General features: G+C 39.8%; 2 protein-coding genes across 2 annotated transcripts in view; both read left to right on the forward strand.

The window, feature by feature from the left end:
* Positions 1-2194: 2194 nt before the first annotated feature.
* Positions 2195-21400, forward strand: LOC133546844 (gastrula zinc finger protein XlCGF17.1-like). Its single transcript, XM_061892681.1, has 3 exons — positions 2195-2342; positions 13745-13857; positions 19469-21400. The coding sequence occupies exon 3, from the start codon at positions 19987-19989 to the stop codon at positions 20935-20937; it is 951 nt and encodes a 316-aa protein (XP_061748665.1). The 5' UTR covers positions 2195-2342; positions 13745-13857; positions 19469-19986; the 3' UTR covers positions 20938-21400.
* Positions 2195-22055, forward strand: part of LOC133546839 (oocyte zinc finger protein XlCOF6.1-like) — a 267073-nt gene continuing 247212 nt past the window's right edge. Inside the window, exons 1-2 of the mRNA XM_061892676.1 lie at positions 2195-2342; positions 13745-13857. The gene's annotated coding sequence lies outside the window, so the exon portion shown is untranslated. The remainder of the gene's footprint in view (positions 2343-13744; positions 13858-22055) is intronic.

Below are 22055 nucleotides of genomic sequence, written 5' to 3' on the forward strand. Positions count from 1 at the left end.
ACAGGTGAACAGGCTAATTGGGAACAGGTGGGTGCCATGATTGGCTATAAAAGCAGCTTCCATGAAATGTTCCCTCATTCACAAACAAGGATGGAGCGAGGGTCACCATTTTGTGACAAAATGTGTAAGCAAATTGTCGAACAGTTTAGGGACAACATTTCTCAAAGAACTATTGCAAGGAATTTAGGGATTTCAAAATCTGCGGTCTGTAATATCATCAAAAGGTTCAGAGAATCTTGAAAAATCACTGCACATAAGCGAGGACATTAAATCCCTCAGGCGGTACTGCATTAAAAAGCGACATCAATGTGTAAAAGATATCACCATGTGGGCTCAGGAACACTTCACAAATCCACTGTCAGTAACAACAGTTAGTCGCTAGATCTGTAAGTGAAAGTTAAAATTCTACTATGCAAAGCCAAAGCCATTTATCAACAACACCCAGAAATGCCGGCAGCTTCGCTGGGCCCGAGCTCATCATAGATGGACTGATGTAAAGTGGAAAAGTGTTCTGTGGTGTGACGAGACCACATTTCATATTGTTTTTAGAAACTGTGGTACTTGTGTCATCCGGACCAAAGAGGAAATAATACATCCAGATTGTTATAGGTATAAAGTTGAAAAGCCAGCATGTGTGATGGTATGGGGGTGTATTAGTACCCAAGGCATGGGTAACTTACACATCTGTGAAGGCAACATTAATCCTGAACGGTACATACAGGTTTTGGAGCAACAAATATTGCCATCAAAGCAACGTTATGATGGATGCCCCTGCATATTTCAGCAAGACAATGCCATTTCACGTGTTACAACAGCGTGGCTTCATACTAAAAGAGTGGGTACTAGACTGGCCTGCCTGTAGTCCAGACCTGTCTCCCATTGAAAATGTTTGGCGTAATATGAAGCCTAAAATTCCACAACAGAGACCCCGGATTGTTGAACAACTTAAGCTGTACATCAAGCAAGAATGGGAAAGAATTCCACCTGAAAAGCTTTAAAAATTGGTCTTTTCAGTTCCCAAACGTTTACAGAGTGTTATTAAAAGGAGAGGCCATGTAACACAGTGGTAAAAATGCTCCTGTGACAACTTTTTTGCAATGTGTTGCTGCCATTAAATTCTAAGTTAATGATTATTTGCAATAAAAAACACGTTTCTCTTTTAGAACAATAATTATCTTGTCTTTGCGGTCTATTCAATTGAATATAAGTTAAAAATGATTTGCAAATCATTGTATTCTCTTTTTATTTACCATTTACACAACGTGCCAAATTCACTGGTTTTGTAAGATATTATCTACAGCAAATGACATGTTTTTTACCACTTTGTGGTTCAGGTTCTTCATCACATACACAACTAATCCTCCTCCTTTTTTGTTGCTTCTGTTGATGTAGTTTAGTTCATATCCTTCCAGATCAAAATATATTCATTTTTTTTATCATCAATCCATGTTTCTGTGACAGCGATCACTTTGAAGGGTTTGTTGAATTGTTCTAAAAAGTGCTTCATGTTGTTAGAATTTGCATACAAACTTCTGCTATTAAAATGAATAATTGACAGTTTGTTATTACAATTAATGTTGCTATTATATTGTTCATCTGGATAATAACAACTATTATTACTGATGTGGGGGAAAACATTTGTATCTGGATTGATATCATTTTCCAAATCTTTTTATTTTTTTATCTTTGTTGCAGAAATTTTTCAGTTCCATATTTTTTTGTTCAACAATCTTTTGTTATTCTCCGGTGTGGACAACTCAAAAGTGACTTTTTTCCTCAAATCCTCAGTGCTTTGTATGTGTGTGTGTGTGTGTGTGTGTGTGTGTGTGTGTGTGTGTGTGTGTGTGTCTGTGTGTGTGTGTGTGTCTGTGTGTCTGTGTGTGTGTGTGTGTGTGTGTGTGTCTGTGTGTGTGTGTGTGTGTGTGTGTGTGTGTGTGTCTGTGTGTGTGTGTGTGTGTGTGTGTGTGTGTGTGTGTGTGTGTGTGTGTGTGTGTGTGTGTGTGTGTGTGTGTGTGTGTGTTCTGGCAATGCTTACTTATGGGGGACGTCGTTCTGTTTACAAAGTCCCTTTAAGTAATAGTCAAATCCATTCTGAAAATGCCTAAGTGATTTTTAAGCTTTTTTCCCCCCATAAACCATGTTTACTGTTTAGTTTGAGTGTGAGACATTTGCACAGCAGCCCCCTCATAGGGCTGTAGCTGGTACTGCACTCGCTGTTGGGCTCATATCCCTCCCCTGATTACCAATGGACTACACCTGGTCCCCAAACTGAAGGAGGTTCCTCTGCAGTGCAGGACATGTCGGCTGACTCAACACCAAAATAAGCTGTTTAAACCAAAAAGGTAAGCACATCTTTCTTATAAATGGAGGTTGTTGACTATCATTTGTGCAAGAGTAATGTGTTCATAAGCAAGTTAAGCCAAGAAATGAGGTAAGGTAGTTACGTCTTGTGAGGTAGCATAGCATTGCTCCTAGAAAGCTTTTGAATCACGTTATGTTGCTTTTTTTTTGGCATTTGGACTGGAAATTATATATTTTACTACAAAGAGTTAAAGATGTATTTTTTAGTAGCGAACCTTTTCCAACGGGTGGACTTTGTGTTTCTTTTTTTGGCATTTGGACTGGTTTATAGTCAAAGTAGCTCTAATTTAATGTTAATTGGTTGTCTAGAAGGACTTCTAAGAAGTTTTATGTATAGTTATGATGGACATTGGAGATGAAGTATATTTTTAAAAATATACTTTTTTGTTGATTTTAGCGCTGCTTTCGATACTGTCAATCATAATATTTTATTAGAGGGTATCAAAACACGTATTGGTATGTCAGACTTGTAGAACAGGAGGGCCTTATCCGGCCCGTGGGACCTATGTTTGACAGCCCTGATCTAGGCCCTTTGTGTCCTCAAAGAGAGTTGGCTCACAGGTTGCTGCACAACAGCCATCTTGGCTTGGTTGACCACCACCTTTTTCACTTCCCGGGAAAATGTCTAGTTAAAGTACCCGTGATTTAACCCCCAACTCCAACCCTTGATGCTTCAAGCCAAGCAGGGAGGTAATGGGTTTCATTTTATTAGTCTTGGGTATGACTCGGCCAGGGTTTGAACTCACAACCTACTGATCTCAGGGCAGACACTCTAACCACTAAGCCCCTGAGTAGTGAAGAAGTCATGTAGTATGTAACTGAGTTCAAGTAGAAACTTCTTCCCTCATGTCATGTTAATATCCATCCATCCATTTTCTGCCGCTTATTCCCTTTGGGTTCGCGGGGGTCGCTGGTGCCTATGTCAGCTACAATCGGGCAGAAGGTGGGGTACACCCTGGACAGGTGGCCAACACAGATAGACAGACAACATTCACACTCACATTCCCACACTAGGGACCATTTAGTGTTGCCAATCAACCTATCCCCAATACAATATTTTTATTGAGCAAAATATCATTTTTCATTGAAAACAAAGCTCCAGGTATGAATATCAAAGCCATTCATACATTCTAATCTTGCAACTTGCAACTTGTTTCTATATCTAAATTCATGCAGAGGCTTTCAACACAATGATGTTTATGTCAAATAGAAAATAGATGAATCACTCATTTTAAACAGGTGTCATCTCCCAATTGTTCTGGACTTTTCCCACTGTTAGAAAACACAAACAAATCTAAAAGAAACAATCTTGTTTCTACAGGATAATCATCATGAAGACCATGTCAAATAAAATTCACAAATCAAGAGTGTCATCCAATAATTTAGTGAGCATTCTACAAGCTGTTGATTCTACTCAGTGGCCTAGTGGTTAGTGTGTCCGCCCTGAGATGGGTAGGTTGCGAGTTCAAACCCCGGCCGAGTCATACCAAAGACTATAAAAAGATGGTAGCCATTACCTCCCTGCTTGGCACTCAGCATCAAGGGTTGGAATTGGGGCTTAAATCACCATAAATGATTCCCGGGCGTGGCTCCGCTGCTGCCCACTGCTCCCCTCACTTCCCAGGGGGTGAACAAGGGGATGGGTCAAATGCAGAGGACACATTTCACCACACCTAGTGTGTGTGTGACAATCATTGCTACTTTAACTATAACTTTAACTTTGCATGACATAAGGTGAAAAGATGTCCACAAACCTGCTCTGTGTAGCACAACTTGAGGTTTGAAAACAGCGTCCGGTAGTTCTTGTAGACGTTTGTTCTCCTCCTTTGTCCTAGAAAGTTCCTCCTGGTACTCTGCTACGGTTCTTTCCAACACTCCAAATATTTCTTCAACAGTAACATTGAGTCGCTGCTCCATCAACCTTCTCACCTTTTGGAATTCCCACATTTTTTCCTGCCTTATTTCTTGGCTCATGTTTTACATGTAAAAAGCTGATTTAAAAAGTAAGTAATTAGTTTGAGTGCAAAAAGAGATGAGATGTTAGCATTTGAGGCTCCCAACACGGAGTGATGGGTGCTTGGCGAAGGATCGGCCTTTAAAAGATGCTGCTCTTTGAAGTAGCAGCTCTTTGACATGAAAGAAGCTTTGAGCAATTCTTCCTTGAGTTGAAGGGCAGCTTGCAGCAATGACATGAAAGGTGCATACTGCCACCTACTGCAGCGGAGTATGTCACATATATTCATGTACTTACACTGTCAAAACTAATACTGGATGATAATAATATATATAATACTGCCACCTACTGCAGCGGAGTATGTCACATATATTCATGTACTTACACTGTCAAAACTAATACTGGGTGATAATAATATATATAATACTGCCACCTACTGCAGCGGAGTATGTCACATATATTCATGTACTTACACTGTCAAAACTAATACTGGATAATAATAATATATATAATACTGCCACCTACTGCAGCGGAGTATGTCACATATATTCATGTACTTACACTGTCAAAACTAATACTGGATGATAATAATATATATAATACTGCCACCTACTGCAGCGGAGTATGTCACATATATTCATGTACTTACACTGTCAAAACTAATACTGGATGATAATAATATATATAATACTGCCACCTACTGCAGCGGAGTATGTCACATATATTCATGTACTTACACTGTCAAAACTAATACTGGATGATAATAATATATATAATACTGCCACCTACTGCAGCGGAGTATGTCACATATATTCATGTACTTACACTGTCAAAACTAATACTGGATGATAATAATATATATAATACTGCCACCTACTGCAGCGGAGTATGTCACATATATTCATGTACTTACACTGTCAAAACTAATACTGGATAATAATAATATATATAATACTGCCACCTACTGCAGCGGAGTATGTCACATATATTCATGTACTTACACTGTCAAAACTAATACTGGATGATAATAATATATATAATACTGCCACCTACTGCAGCGGAGTATGTCACATATATTCATGTACTTACACTGTCAAAACTAATACTGGATGATAATAATATATATAATACTGCCACCTACTGCAGCGGAGTATGTCACATATATTCATGTACTCACACTGTCAAAACTAATACTGGATGATAATAATATATATAATACTGCCACCTACTGCAGCGGAGTATGTCACATATATTCATGTACTTACACTGTCAAAACTAATACTGGATGATAATAATATATATAATACTGCCACCTACTGCAGCGGAGTATGTCACATATATTCATGTACTCACACTGTCAAAACTAATACTGGATGATAATAATATATATAATACTGCCACCTACTGCAGCGGAGTATGTCACATATATTCATGTACTCACACTGTCAAAACTAATACTGGATGATAATAATATATATAATACTGCCACCTACTGCAGCGGAGTATGTCACATATATTCATGTACTCACACTGTCAAAACTAATACTGGATGATAATAATATATATAATACTGCCACCTACTGCAGCGGAGTATGTCACATATATTCATGTACTTACACTGTCAAAACTAATACTGGATAATAATAATATATATAATACTGCCACCTACTGCAGCGGAGTATGTCACATATATTCATGTACTTACACTGTCAAAACTAATACTGGATGATAATAATATATATAATACTGCCACCTACTGCAGCGGAGTATGTCACATATATTCATGTACTCACACTGTCAAAACTAATACTGGATGACATTAAAAGCAATGCTTTGTCCTGACTTACTTTCTGTGGAATTGTAAGTCTATCAAAACAAATGAGCAGTCATTTTGGGCTTAACTTTACATTTCGATCACTCTTTCTGAGCTGCCCTAACTTAGAGAAATATCACTTTAGAAGTTTAGAAAAAAGTTTATTAAAAGCAATTATGGGGTGCCGAATGTTAAAGTTCAGTCTAACTTTTGTAGCAGATATATTTCTCACATTCAGCTTATTTAATCACATTTAAATGTAGACTCTAAATATTATATCTAAATGTTCAATCTAAATCTTAATCACAATTTAAATCTCAAATATTAATCTATATGTTAAGGGAATAAGCTATAGAAAATGGATGGATGGATGTTAAATCCAAACCTAAATCTTAAATCTTAACCTAAATGTTAAATCTAAATCTAAATGTTAAATCTAAACCTAAATCTTAAATCTACAAACCCCGTTTCCATATGAGTTGGGAAATTGTGTTAGATGTGAATATAAACAGAATACAATGACTTGCAAATCATTTCCAACCCATATTCAGTTGAATGCACTACAAAGACAACATATTTGATGTTCAAACTCATAAACTTTTTTCTTTTTTTGCAAATAATTAAATTTGAATTTCATGGCTGCAACACGTACCAAAGTAGTTGGGAAAGGGCATGTTCACCACTGTGTTACATCACCTTTTCTTTTAACAACACTCAATAAACGTTTGGGAACTGAGGAAACTAATTGTTGAAGCTTTGAAAGTGGAATTCTTTCCCATTCTTATTTTATGTAGAGCTTCAGTCGTTCAACAGTCCGGGGTCTCTGCTGTCGTATTTTAGGCTTCATAATGCGCCACACAATTTCCATGGGAGACAAGTCTGGACTGCAGGCGGGCCAGGAAAGTACCCGCACTCTTTTTTTTAAGTTAAAGTTAAAGTACCAATAACTGTCACACACATACTGGATGTGGCGAAATTATTCTCTGCATTTGACCCATCACCCTTGATCACCCCCTGGGAAGTGAGGAGAGCAGTTGGCAGCAGCGGTGCCGCGCCCGGAAATCATTTTCGGTGATTTAACCCCCAATTCCAACCCTTAATGCTGAGTGCCAAGCAGGGAGGTAATGGCTCCCATTTTTATAGTCTTTGGTATGATTCGGCCGGGGTTTGAACTCATGACCTACCGATCTCAGGGCGAACACTCTAACCTCTAGGCCACTGAGTAGCCACACTGTTGTAACACGTGCTGAATGTGGCTTGGTATTGTCTTGCTGAAATAAGCAGGGGCGTCCATGAAAAAGACGGCGCTTAAATGGCAGCATATGTTCTGATACCTGTATGTACCGTTCAATATTAATGGTACCTTCACAGATGTGTAAGTTACCCATGTCTTGGGCAGTAATGCACCCCCATACCATCACAGATGCTGGCTTTTCAACTTTGCTTCGATAACAGTCTGGATGGTTCGCTTCCCTTTTGGTCCGGATGACACGATGTCGAATATTTCCGAAAACAATTTGAAATGTGGACTTATCACACCACAGAACACTGTTCCACTCTGCATCAGTCCATCTTAGATGATCTCGGGCCCAGAGAAGCCGGTGGCATTTCTGGATGTTGTTGATAAATGGCTTTCGCTTTGCATAGTAGAGCTTTAACTTGCACTTACAGATGTAGCGACAAACTGTATTTAGTGACAGTGGTTTTCTGAAGTGTTCCTGAGCCCATGTGGTGATATCCTTTAGAGATTGATGTCGGTTTTTGATACAGTGCCGTCTGAGGGATCGAAGGTCATGGTCATTCAATGTTGGTTTCCGGCCATGCTGCTTACGTGGAGTGATTTCTCCAGATTCTCTGAATCTTTTGATGATATTATGGAGCGTAGATGTTGAAATCCCTAAATTTCTTGCAATTGCACTTTGAGAAAGGTTGTTCTTAAACTGTTTGACTATTTGCTCACGCAGTTGTGGACAAAGGGGTGTACCTCGCCCCATCCTTTCTTGTGAAAGACTTAGCATTTTTTGGGAAGCTGTTTTTATACCCAATCATGGAACCTACCTGTCCCCAATTAGCCTGCACACCTGTGGGATGTTCCAAATAAGTGTTTGATAGACAGACAGAGATAGATAGATAGATGGATAGATAGATAGTACTTTATTTATTCCTTCAGGATAGTTCCTTCAGGATAATTAACATTTTCAGCACAATCCCATTCAAGATCAAACATTACAGGGAGACAGAACAGGATCGCTGACAGGTCTGCCGACTTCCGGCGCCCTTACAAAAAAGGTGAGATACAGGTAAACAATTGGGGGGGGGATGAATGGGGGAAAGAAAAAAAAAAAAGATTAAAATGAAAATAAAAAAATGGGTCGAAGCCTGGGCCTCTGGAGAGGGGGTCCAGACTGAGGCCAAGGGGGAAAAAACAACTCAAAGCCATAGCACACATAGTACACATCCCTCTTACATGTGGAGGGAAACATCAAACATCAAAGAAAACAAAGGACATGAAAGAATATTAAATCAGCGGAGCTGATGCAACCAGACACTTCTACATACATACATGAATAAAAAGTAATGTGATGAGCATTCCTCAACTTTATCAGTATTTATTGCCACCTTTCCCAACTTCTTTGTCACGTGTTGCTGGCATCAAATTCTAAAGTTAATGATTATTTGCAAAAAAATAAAGTTTATCAGTTTGAACATCAACTATGTTGTCTTTGTAGCATATTCAACTGAATATGGCTTGAAAAGGATTTGCAAATCATTGTATTCTGTTTATATTTACATCTAACACAATTTCCCAACTCATATGGAAACGGGGTTTGTAAACGTGAGCGTTAAATGTTAAAACTAAATCTAAATCTTAAATCCAAACCTACATCTTAAAACTAAATTATCTAAATGTCAGTGCTAAATATTCGATCTAAGTCTGAATGTTAAATCTAAATCTTAAATCTACATCTCTATCTAAATGAGAGCGCTTCATGTTAAATCTAAACATCCATTTTTCATCCATCCATTTTCTACCGCTTATTCCCTTTCGGGGTCGCGGGGGGCGCTGGCGCCTGTCTCAGCTACAATTGGGCGGAAGGCAGGGTACACCCTGGACAAGTCGCCACCTCATCGCAGGGCCAACACAGATAGACAGACAACATTCACACTCACATTCACACACTAGGGCCAATTTAGTGTTGCCAATCAACCTATCCCCAGGTGCATGTCTTTGGAAGTGGGAGGAAGCCGGAGTACCCGGAGGGAACCCACGCATTCACGGGGAGAACATGCAAACTCCACACAGAAAGATCCCGAGCCTGGATTTGAACCCAGGACTGCAGGAACTTCGTATTGTGAGGCAGACGCACTAACCCCTCTGCCACCGTGAAGCCCTAAATCTAAACATAAATCTTAAATCTGAATTTAAATCCATTCATCCATCCAAGGCGGGGTACACCCTGGACAAGTCGCTACCTCATCACAGCTGAATCTAAATCTGAGCGCTAAATGTTAAAACTAATCTCTAACCACTAGGCCACCTACTTAGTGGCCTAGTGGTTAGAGTGTCCGCCCTGAGATGGGTAGGTTGGGAGTTCAAACCCCGGCCGAGTCATACTAAAGACTATAAAAATGGGAGCCATTACCTCCCTGCTTGGCACTCAGCATCAAAGGTTAGAATTGGGGGTTAAATCACCATAAATGATTCCCGGGCGTGGCACCGCTGCTGCCCACTGCTCCCCTCACTTCCCAGGGGGTGAACAAGGGGATGGGTCAAATGCAGAGAACACATTTCACCACACCTAGTGTGTGTGTGACAATCATTGCTACTTTAACTTAACTTTAACTTTAACTTAAGTATTCAGCCCAAAGTTCAATAAATGGGAATAGTATACCCCGGGAAATCGAACCATCCCATTCTTTTCTCCATTTTTCTGCATCTAAAATTTATTGAATGCGTTTCTTTAAGACAAAAAATATTGTGTTCTTTTTTCCTTCAGCCACATAAATATGAGATTTCTTTTTCTGTTGTCTACAAGACCATTGCAATTATAACTCATTTATCCAACTTCATTATCTTTCTTATAAACCAGGGGTCGGGAACCTTTTTGGTCGAGAGAGCCAAAAATCCATCCATCCGTCCATCCATTTTCTACCGCTTTTTCCCTTTGGGGTCACGGGGGGTGCTGGCGCCTATCTCAGCTACAATCCAAATATTTTTAAAATATATTTCCGTAAGAGCAATATAATATTTTGTTCAACACTGAACACAACTAAACGTGTGCATTTTTAAGTAAGACCAACATTTGTAAAGTATAACAGGTCTCTTATTTTTTGTAATAACATTGTTATTCTGAAGCTAACTGTGGAGGGGTCGTGGCATGCGGGCCTGCAGCAAAACGGGGTGTGCCAGGACCATAGAAGGCCCACCTGGGCCTTGTTATCTAATCACCTGTCGCTCTGTTATACGCAGCATCCAGGAAGAGAGACGGGGTTGGGGCTGGAGCCAGAGCGCGAGCGAGAAGGAAAGAGAAAAAGACAATTGCTGGAAAGCAACTGAGAGTCTTATTTAAAAATAAAACAATATTTAAACCCTGAAACAGGCTCTCATGTCGGTGCTTGGTGGTCTGAATAACCCCCAGGATTGCAAGCCCACATTAACCACTAATAAATAAATAACTTCTTACCTTTATGTAACTTCTTCAACAGGTGCAGCAGAAAATGAATGGATGGATTAAAAATGAATGTTTTATATTTTGAACGTTATTTTTAACACTGTGATTACAAGTGAAATTATTCATTACTTATCGTGTTAAGCAAGGTCAGCTCAGATTTATCCGAGAGCCAAATGCAGTCATCAAAAGAGCCACATCTGGCTCGCGAGCCATAGGTTCCCTACCCCTGTTATAAACCATGCGACCTGAGTAGATTCATGATATATTTGATTGCTTCATATCAAGTATTATCAGTGTATTTTCTGGAGGGATGTAGTTGATGAGAGAAGTGGCAGCCAAGTATTGCTTTTGAATGGAGAATGGCTTCTGAATGGAATGGTGTGGAGGCCAAAGATTGACAGGCCGAGTAGCCAGTGAGAAGGTATATTTTGGAGCTGACAAATTGTAAACAGAGGTCACAACACTGGAAGTATATTAGCCCAGGGGGCGTGGCTAAAGGATAGTTCTAGAATGTGCAGTGTGTGTGAGGAAAGGTTCTCTCAAAACTCTCCAAATCTTGCAAGCAAAAAATGATTTAGTTTAGGAGCCCCGAAGCCAAACATCAAATATTAACTCTTGAAAATGTGAATGATTGTGCCCCTCGCCCCAGATTCACGTATCGCCACCAAAATCACCAGCGGCGTCTATCGTGACAGGAGGAACGTAAAAGTCTCAAGAAGCCATATTTGAAAGCCAAAAGAAAGTCGGCCATTTTGGTTTCCGTCAGCCATGTTGAAGGCAAAAAGGGGTGGTACTTGAACAAACTCCTCCTCGGGACTTTGACCAAACTTTGACCTGATGGCTCGCCACACAACTTTACACATTTATAACACAGCTCCACAAACTGAGATTGTACTCAGAGTTGGTACAAATGATGATGATGACACACTGTCGTGCAGAATGGGTCAGTACCTGTTGGTACCTATTGGTGGTGGGCGGAGCCTGGCGGCCAAAACTGCCCCTCGCCATCAACCATCAAATTGTCTTTACTTCTCTTTAGATGATGGGATCTCCTTGCAAACTGATATGAGACCTTTAATTCGGGGTCTGATCATGACTAGTCATTGATATCAACACAAACATCGCCCGTTTGTGGTGGAAAATGATAACAGTCATAACTTCCTTCCACATGCTCCAATCTTCCTGTTTTGTTTATTTATGGTGGGTCGAGATCATAGTCATTCTACATCCTGTACGCAAATCCAAAATGACTTTTTCATACTTGGCACATTTTCTAAAAGAATCTTGTTAATATGCTCAATAAGGTTCTATTCAAATGTAATACAAGTAATACGTAAGACTTTTATTGCACACTTAAGGAGATAAGTTTTCAGGTGAAAAAGATGCCACCTCACTAAAAAGATTAATTGTTTAACTATTTATTTTCCATGCATTAATTTAGATCCAGAACACACATTGTTATATATCTTATTATATTATAATCATTAAAATAATTGAATGTAAGTTTGTGTAAAATATTTTCACAACAAAGTGTGAATACATGTTGTAATGTGTGCGGTTGAGTTATAATTGATATAATACAATTAGGTATGGCAAATGCATTTTGTTTACTTGCCAATTATTCAAATTATATTTAATATACATATTTGTATAATGTCATGTAATATGACTTCAACATTATTGATGTTAATATAAGAGTTTATTTGCTAGCCAGTTCTACTTCTGAGTATTTATTTTATTTTGTTATTGAACAATTAAACATACATAAACAATGTTTGGACACATTAAGGTACTTTCAATACAATATGAGTCAGTGTTTTCAGTATTTTACTCAGCAATATAAAAAACATCACATTAAATCCAATCCTCTTACAAACAAAACCCGTTAAAGAAAGTAAAAGTAAATATGAGAGACCATTCCAATAAGATTAAAATAAAATTTATATAATTAAATCATACACTTGTGCTTAAATGTGCTTATTTAAAACGACGTAACATATTCCAATAAATGTAATAATGTAAGTGTTTTCTACTTTATACAAATCTTCTAAGACTGAATGAATAAATTAAAATCATTAACACAATGTGAGGATTTGGATTTCACTTTAAGAAAGAGACTTTTGTTTAAGAGAGCAAATGTTTCACACTTTTTAAAAATGGATATAAATTCACGACACGATCGATCCACGCATGCGTGAATTTACGTCACTTCCTGTACTTTTTTTACGACGGAGGTCCTGCGTCGTCACTTTCTGTGATATTTCAATATTTTATTAATTTTTCGTATAAAATAGATTAGGAGTAAAAGGGTACAACAATAAAAACACGTGGAAGGGTAAATTTAAAAAAATCTGGCAGTAATATCGCTACAATTTCTAGCACTTTCACTCTTGTCGTTGCAATGAATGTCGCACGGGGGCGCCACTGAACCCCAACATTAAAGCTTTGTTTGTTTTCCTTTAATTTATTTTTTAAAAACAAGACACTCGTTTGTATCACATTGTTTTTCAAATAAATATTACGTAAAAGAAAAGCATGGTAACAGTGACAGCAAGCAATATCTTATATAGAGCTACCTTTTCGCCCGCTCAGCTGTGACGTCATTTCCAGCTTCCGGTGTAAACGGAAGACAGCAGAACAGGAGGAGAAGGAGAAAGAAGTGTGCAGGACGCTAATAAGTCAGTCTTATTATTTGTTATCCAGTTTATAATATTTACGTCGTATAAAATACATCTTTGATTTTTTAGTTAAGGATAAAGTGGTCTCGATGCGCTAGAAGCACTGTGCCGCTTCTCGTGCTATCTTTGCTTGTTAGTTAGTTTAGCTCGCTAGTTAGCTTAGCTTGTTAGCTGCTAACAGAAGACACAGAATTTATCAACACATCGCTAAGTAGAGATCAAGTGTGAGAGTAAAGTGTTGTGATTGTGTGAAAATGTGCGAAAGAAGCATAGCAAAGTATGAGGAGGAACTTTGTCTTACAAAAGAGGAAAAGGAGCGACAACATCAACTACTGGACGCTGTTTTCAAGAAACATCAAGTTGTGTTACACAGAACGGGTTTGTTTACTTCTTACTCTCACATCTTTACTAACTTTATATTTGATGAATAACACTATGCTTAATATATTGTGTATAAGAAGTTGTGTTGTCTTGTGAGGATGATGCATTCCGTCTGCTACTTGCAACGTGGTCTTGCAACCACGTGGTTGTCTGTGTTCTGTGGAATGTAACTACTAAAGATGAGTTACATATCCCAGTCCATTTGTACTACAATCTGTCAGTGGTGGAACAAGTCAGAGTTGGGCTGTGGACGAGCTCCATGACATGGCCCCTAAACCCAAATAGTAAAGGTAATTCTACCATCATTTTATAACACACACATGTCTCTCTGGGTTTATCACCAACAATCTCTAAGCAGGTTTTAAAGGGGAACATTATCAGCAGACCTATGTAAGCGTCAATATATACCTTGATGGTGCAGAAAAAAAAACATATATTTTTTTAACCGATTTTCGAACTTTAAATGGGTGAATTTTGGCGAATTAAACGCCTTTCTGTTTATTGCTCTGGTGGCGATGACGTCAGAACTTGACGTCACCGAGGTAATACAGCCGCCATTTTCATTTTCAACACATTACACACACGGGTCCCAGCTCTGTTACTTTCCGTTTTTTCAACTTATTTTTGGAACCTTGGAGGCATCATGCCTCGTTGGTGTGTTTTCGGAGGGTGTAACAACACTAATAGGGAGGGATTCAAGTTGCACCGAAGATGCGAAAGTGGCAAGAAATCTGCCGCCAGACCCCCATTGAATGTGCCGGAGTGTCTGCACATTTTACCGGCGATGCTAACGCAGCTAATCGGCCATGCTATGGCTATGAATAGCGTTAATAGCTATTCGCTCAATAGCTTCAGTTTCTTCTTCAATACTTTCATACTCCAACCGTCCTTTTCAATACATGCGTAATCTGTTGAATCGCTTAAGCCGCTGAAATCCGAGTCTGAATCCGAGCTAATGTCGCTATATCTTGCTGTGCTATTCGCCACTGTTTGTTTGTATTGGCAGCACTGTATGACGTCACAGGAAAATGGACCGTATCTTGGCAGGTAGTGGACAAAAGGCACTTTAAAGCTTTTTTTAGGGATATTTCGGGACCGGTAAAATTTTGAAAAATACTTCAAAAAATACAACAAGCCACTGGGAACTGATTTTTATTGTTTTTAACCCTTTTGAAATTGTGATAATGTTCCCCTTTAGAAAGTTTGTCAGCCATTTTTCCTTAAATTTGCATTTTCCCAACACGTATTTATTTTCTCACTTTCACCACAGCATCAACCCGTTCACAGGATGTAGAGAAATGATCAAAGGGGATCTGATTTGTTTTATTTTGCCTGTCATTCACAATCCATATGTAAGACAATAACATGTTTTTATTTTGTATGCATTCTAAGTCCTAAACAAACGTTAGCAAAATCTTGACCATCCTAATTTTACCATTTGAGTCAATGAGAGCGCTTCTATTCTGCTCACTAATAAGAATTAGTTGATCAATATAATATAGCCAGAAGTCATTTTTTTAATCGCTATCTCTTTAAAACATGCTCTAAAAATGCATATTCTCTGGAAATATGTCTTTTAATAGCCACAAACTAATTAAAAATTATACATTTTTAATTTGGATACAATTCAAATAAATAGTGTAAAGGTTTTATGGAATTTTCCAGGGTGTACCCCACCTTCTGCCCCCTTGTGAGTCCAAAAGGGACAAGCGGTAGAAAATGGATGGATGGGTGGGAAAAAGGTACATCATCGACAGGCCTCAAAATTTTACTTTTTAAGGTCAAGACAAGTGTTGCCTTAAAGGAGGGTTCATATTTTAGGGCACCAAGGCAAATGTTATTTTCTTTCCAGTTTGTTAATTAAATGTAGAATTGCTCACATTTATTTGTGCAATAAATCTTTAGACAATTTTGACCCTTACTTTGGGTCAAAGCATAATAATTGTGTAAATGCATCAATAAGTTCATTACGCTTGTTTAAGGTGCTTTTTTTTTTAAAACCTTTATTTTGTTAGCGCAGTCAGACCTATTATTGTGAAGGGGGAAGTGTGTTGCTGTTCTCAGAACGATGTGTGGAGGCGACACTTGCGACTGCTGTCCTGTTTGTACATTATTCCAACATTGATGATGTCGTTCACAACAACACAAGCAGATGAGATGTGTTGTGCGTTTATGGATTTTCCTTGCCAGCTTTAGCTTCGTAGTTTTGTCGCTATTTCGAATGACCGTCTAAAAGGACGGGACAATTGGGTGTTTAAAGGATGAATGAGTGGTCCAGAACACATTATCTTCCATCCATCCATCTTCTTCCGCTTATCCGAGGTCGGGTCTTGGGGGCAGCAGCCTAAGCAGGGAAGCCCAGACTTTCTTCTCCCAATCCACTTCGTCTAGCACTTCCCGGGGGATCCCAAGGCGTTCCCAGGCCAGCCGGGAGACATAGTCTTCCCAACGTGTCCTGGGTCTTCCCTGTGGCCTCGTACCGGTTGGACATGCCCTAAACACCTCCCTAGGGAGGCATTCGGGTGGCATCCTGACCAGATGCCCGAACCACCTCATCTGGCTCCTCTCCATGTGGAGGAACAGCGGCTTTACTTTGAGTTCCTCCCGGATGACAGAGCTTCTCACCCTATCTCTAAGGGAGAGCCCCGCCACACGGCAGAGGAAACTAATTTCGGCCGCTTGTACCCGTGATCTTGTCCTTTCGGTCATAACCCAAAGCTCATGACCATTGGTGAGGATGGGAACGGAGATCGACCGGTAAATTGAGAGATTTGCCTTCCGGCTCGGCTCCTTCTTCACCACAACGGATCGATACAGCGTCCGCATTACTGAAAACGCCGCACCGATCCGCCTGTCGATCTCACGATGCACTCTTCCCTCACTCGTGAACAAGACTCCTAGGTACTTGAACTCCTCCACTTGGGGAAAGATCTCCTCCCCAACCCGGAGATGGCACTCCACCCTTTTCCGGACGAGAACCATGGACTTGGACTTGGAGGTGCTGATTCCCATCCCAGTCGCTTCACACTCTGCTGCAAACCGATCCAGTGAGAGCTGAAGATCTTGGCCAGATGAAGCCATCAGGACCACATTATCTGCAAAAAGCAGAGACCTAATCCTGCTGTCACCAAACCAGATCCCCTCAACGCCTTGACTGCGCCTACATATCCATAAAAGTTACGAACAGAATCGGTAACAAAGGGCAGCCTTGGCGGAGTCCAACCCTCACTGGAAACGGGTCCGACTTACTGCCGGCAATGCGGACCAAGCTCTGACACTGATCGTAGTGGTAGCGGACCGCCACAATCAGACTCTCTGAGCACTCCCCACAGGACTTCCCGAGGGACACGGTCGAATGCCTTCTCCAAGCCCACAAAACTGATGTAGACTGGTTGGGCAAACTCCCATGCACCCTCAAGGACCCTGCCCAGAGTATAAAGCTGGTCCACAGTTCCACGACCAGGACGAAAAACACACTGTTCCTCCTGAATCCGAGGTCCGACTATCTGGCTTAGGCTCCTCTCCAGTACACCTGATTAGACCTTACCGGCAAGGCATTATTTTCCCTAACAAATGTTGCTTCTCCTAAGAATGACAACATTGCTCTTACATTGATGTCAATTTCCCTGATATTGTGCAATGAAAAGCAGATTTTGTTATATTAGCCAGTTCTGTGACACCGGAAGTCATTGTTGAAATAATCCATCCATCCATCCATTTCCTACCGCTTATTCCCTTGTGGGGTCGCGAGGGGCGCTGGCGCCTATCTCAGCTACAATCGGCCTTTTTTTTGTTGAGTTCAGTGATTATTGATTGGATTATTACTTTGGGAAGGTCAGAGAAGAAGAGTTGTAAAAATGTTCTCACAGGTCATAAAAGTCTTCCTTTCTTCAGTTTTAAAAGTCTCACTGTCTCGATGGAGATCTTCCTTTATTACCTCCTGCTTCGATTGAAAGTCCAGTTTAGAAAATTGTTTTATTTTAGATATGTAATCCTCCATGTTAAAAGTGCAAGCAAGAGGAAAAAATAAACACACGCTGCTCACTCTTGCTGCTTGTTGTCACTTCTTCTGCAGCCGAGTAGTCGCAAGGATCACTAGCGCCCTCTACCACCAGGAGGCGGGAATCATTTAATGACTCATATTTGACACACGCAGCTACGGTATATTAATAAAACATAGCTGCTTAGTGTTCTTTTTGGCGTATTCAATAGCTTGGACCTTAAATCCTACTGAATAGGTCTTAATCTTTTTCCCTTTATGCGATTTCATCCATCCATCCATCCATTTTCTACCGCTTATTCCCTTTCGGGGTCGCGGGGGGCGCTGGCGCCTATCTCAGCTACAATCGGGCGGAAGGCAGGGTACACCCTGGACAAGTCGCCACCTCATCGCAGGGCCAACACAGATAGACAGACAACATTCACACTCACATTCACACTCTAGGGACCATTTAGTGTTGCCAATCAACCTATCCCCAGGTGCATGTCTTTGGAAGTGGGAGGAAGCCGGAGTACCCGGAGGGAACCCACGCATTCACGGGGAGAACATGCAAACTCCACACAGAAAGATCTCGAGCCTTGATTTGAACCCAGGACTGCAGGAACTTCGTATTGTGAGGCAGACGCACTAACCCCTCTGCCACCGTGAAACCCTTTATGCCATTTCAAATTATTGAAATCAGCATCCTCCATTTTGAAAATGATGACAGGTGAAGTGTCACTCGTGACGTGACGAGTTTGACCCGGCCGAAATTCTAGACATGCGCTAATAAAAATAATATTTTGCGAAACGAGTTTGACCCGGCGTTAATCCTGAGCCGGCGGTAATGCTAAGCATGCGCTAATTATTTTGCGAAACGAGTTTGACCCGGCAGTAATTCTAGGCAGGCACATACTATATACCTGGCGGCAATTCAAGGAAATACGGCATGTCTGATACTGATTCTGATTGAATGTGTGGACTGCATGAATGATGCCTTCTCAGTTCTCACTCTAACGCAATTTGAGTGTCTGGAAACGCACTAAATTAATTTAATCCATCATTACTAATATTAATAAGGTAAACAGTTATATTTTGAAGGTGTAGTCAGTAATCTAAAAACTTCATCCCGGTTTAACTGTGGTGACACTATCTAAATGAAAGCAAAACAGATGTCTTCTTTCTTGGCCAACATGTTGACTGTGCTCATGCTTCTTTTATAACAGACATGTCTCTAAAGATGAATGTGAAAATTAAAGTAATTATTGTCCACCAGCAGGGGGAGCTCATTACTAGTACTACTGCGTGGAGGCTGGCATGTGGTACATTATTTCCTGTGTGTGTATGACTTATTCAGAGGGAGAACAGCACACTTTCATGTATGGCGTCTACCATTAAGGATTGCAGGAATGACTTTTAGGATGTTTTTATATAAATAAGGTGGATTGGCCGTTGGCCTGGGAAGGCATTCCCCTGAAGGTCTTCTTCATGTGTCAGCTGGAAGTACCCTGACTGCTGTGAGGGGAAACTGATGAGATTGTGAGATCATATGTTGGTGCAAGACAATGTCTCATGTGACTGAGCAAAGCTGGACTTTTCTAAAGAATGTTTGTTTTTCCTGTCCCACAGACCTCAATGAAGCACATCGTCCTCGTGAGCAGGAGGAGGAACCACAGTCCCCCCATATACACGAGGAAGAAGAGGTACCACATTCCCAACACATCAAAGAGGGAGGAGAGGAGCCACATCCCCCCCACATTAAAGAGGAAGACGAGACGCCACAGACCCATAATGTTAAACTGACCCTTCACATTAAAGGGCAAGCGGACGACCCACTGATCTTACACATCAAAAATGAAGAGGAGGACCTACTGACCCCTTACTTTAAGGAGCAAGAGAACCCGCTGACCCCCTACTATAAAAAGGAAGAGGAGGACCCACTAACCCCCTACATTAAAGAGGAAGAGGAGGAGCAAGAGCCGCCGCACATTAAAGAGGAAGAGGAGGAAGAGGGCATCAGTCAGCCTAAATGGTTGGAGGAGTTCCCAGTGACTGGTGTCCCTGTGAAGAGTGAAGATGATGAGGTGAAAGGTGAAAGTGAGGAGAGGGGAGGGGGGGAGCCTCCAAGCAGCAGCTCAACACAACACATGACAACAGAAGCTGATGGAGACCACTGTGGAGGATCACAAGCAGACAAGCTCTTAGCTCCACTATCAGATAGTGAGGACACAACGTCACACTCTCCTGACACTGATGATGAAGACTCTAAAGATGATAAGACATGTCACACTGACAACACTCACTTCACATCTTCTCACTCTCACAAAACTTTTAAATACCAAAGTCGTCTGAAAAGACACATGAGAACACACACTGGAGAAAAACCTTTTTCTTGTTCACTCTGCAGTAAAGGTTTTACACAAAGTATCAATTTGAAAGTACACATGAGAACACACACTGGTGAAAAACGTTTTTCCTGTTCAACCTGTGGTAAAGGTTTTACACAAAGTCAGAGTTTGAAAAGACATATTAGAACACACACTAGAGAAAAACCTTTTTCTTGTTCACTCTGTAGTAAAGGTTTTACACAAAGTATCAATTTGAAGGTACACATGAGAACACACACCGGTGAAAAACCTTTTTCCTGTTCAATCTGTGGTAAAGGTTTTAGAGAAAGTCAACATTTGAAAAGACACATGAGAACACACACTGGTGAAAAACCCTTTTCCTGTTCTACCTGTGGTAAAGGTTTTGTTGAAAGTCAGAGTTTGAAAGTACACATGAGAACACACAATGGTGAAAAACCTTTTTCTTGTTCAATCTGTGGTAAAGGTTTTGCACAAAATCAGAGTTTGAAAAGACACATGAGAACACACACTGGAGAAAACCTTTTTATCTGTTCAATCTGTGGTAAAGGTTTTGTTAAAAGTCAGGGTTTGAAAGTACACATGAGAACACACACCGGTGAAAAACCTTTCTCCTGTTCAATCTGTGGTAAATGTTTTACACAAAGTCAGGATTTGAAAAGACACATGAGAACACACTCTGGTGAAAAATCACATTCCTGTTCAGTCTGCAACAAAAGCTTTAGTGACTGATCAACCCTTGAAGCACACATGAGAAGACACCCAGGAGAGAAAGTGTTGAGTTGCAGTGTGTGTGGTGAAAGATTGTCTTCTAAGTACCAGTGTAAGAAACACAAGTGTGCTGGTGAGAACAGCAGCAGCAAATGAAACTGCAGGATTTGAAATAAACTGTCCAGACTTTCATTTTGACTTTCTAACAACATCAGCACATATAACATGTGTGACATTGTTGTTTGTCTAACAATATTTTTTATATGATTCTACATTTATAGATTAAACATTTTATATTAATGCTTTTTTCAGTCAAGCACATGCATTAATATGCAACATTGTGTACTTTTGGACAGAACAATTTGAGTAAACAAGTGAGAGTAAACAGTAAAATACATATTTTACATGCAATAAACATGTGTGTATGTATACACATACACACACACACTCATATATATATATATATATATATATATACTGTATATTCATCATACAATTTTAGACCTATTTATATGAAATATTGAAATATTACATATTTGTATTTGTAATTGTTAATAATCCCATAGATTATCACCTTTATATGATATACATATGTACTGGTTCACATCTGAAACATCTTCTGGACCACTTCAGGAAGCATATTATTATTTACTTTATACATCATTTGAACAGTTGTCTTTTATACAATTTTAAAATGTGTGTCTTTTTGAATCATTTGTTGGGTCTCTATAATCTATTTTATTCATTATTGTTATTACTCTGTATTATGATGATTGTGTTGTGATTGTTTTATATGTATGTCCCCAGACCTTTATGCAATATAAATGTGAGAGAAAATGGCTGAGTTTTTGTGGAAGGATGGCTTTGTTTTTACAAACTTACATTTGTGGATAAATCAAATAAATCCAGTATTGTGTTTTAAACTTTTTTTTCAATGTTTTTTTTTTCTTTTTCAACATCCCCAAAACAACATCAATATCAGTCAAAGTTTGGAGTGTCAGACAAAAGCCAATATTGTACATCATCCCACAGAGATTTACTTTGCATACATTCTTAAAATAAACTGTTTATTGTGATTCCCAGTCACATAACCAACAAATGTTGTATCTAATTGCAAAACAACATCCAAAATATTTTAA

Source organism: Nerophis ophidion, unplaced genomic scaffold, assembly GCF_033978795.1.
Source record: "Nerophis ophidion isolate RoL-2023_Sa unplaced genomic scaffold, RoL_Noph_v1.0 HiC_scaffold_45, whole genome shotgun sequence".
NCBI classification, from domain to species: Eukaryota; Metazoa; Chordata; class Actinopteri; order Syngnathiformes; family Syngnathidae; genus Nerophis; species Nerophis ophidion.

What these genes read in the sequence shown, in the direction of transcription:
- LOC133546844 (XM_061892681.1), top strand. Translation starts at nt 19,987, where the DNA reads ATGACAACAGAAGCTGATGGAGACCACTGTGGAGGATCACAAGCAGAC.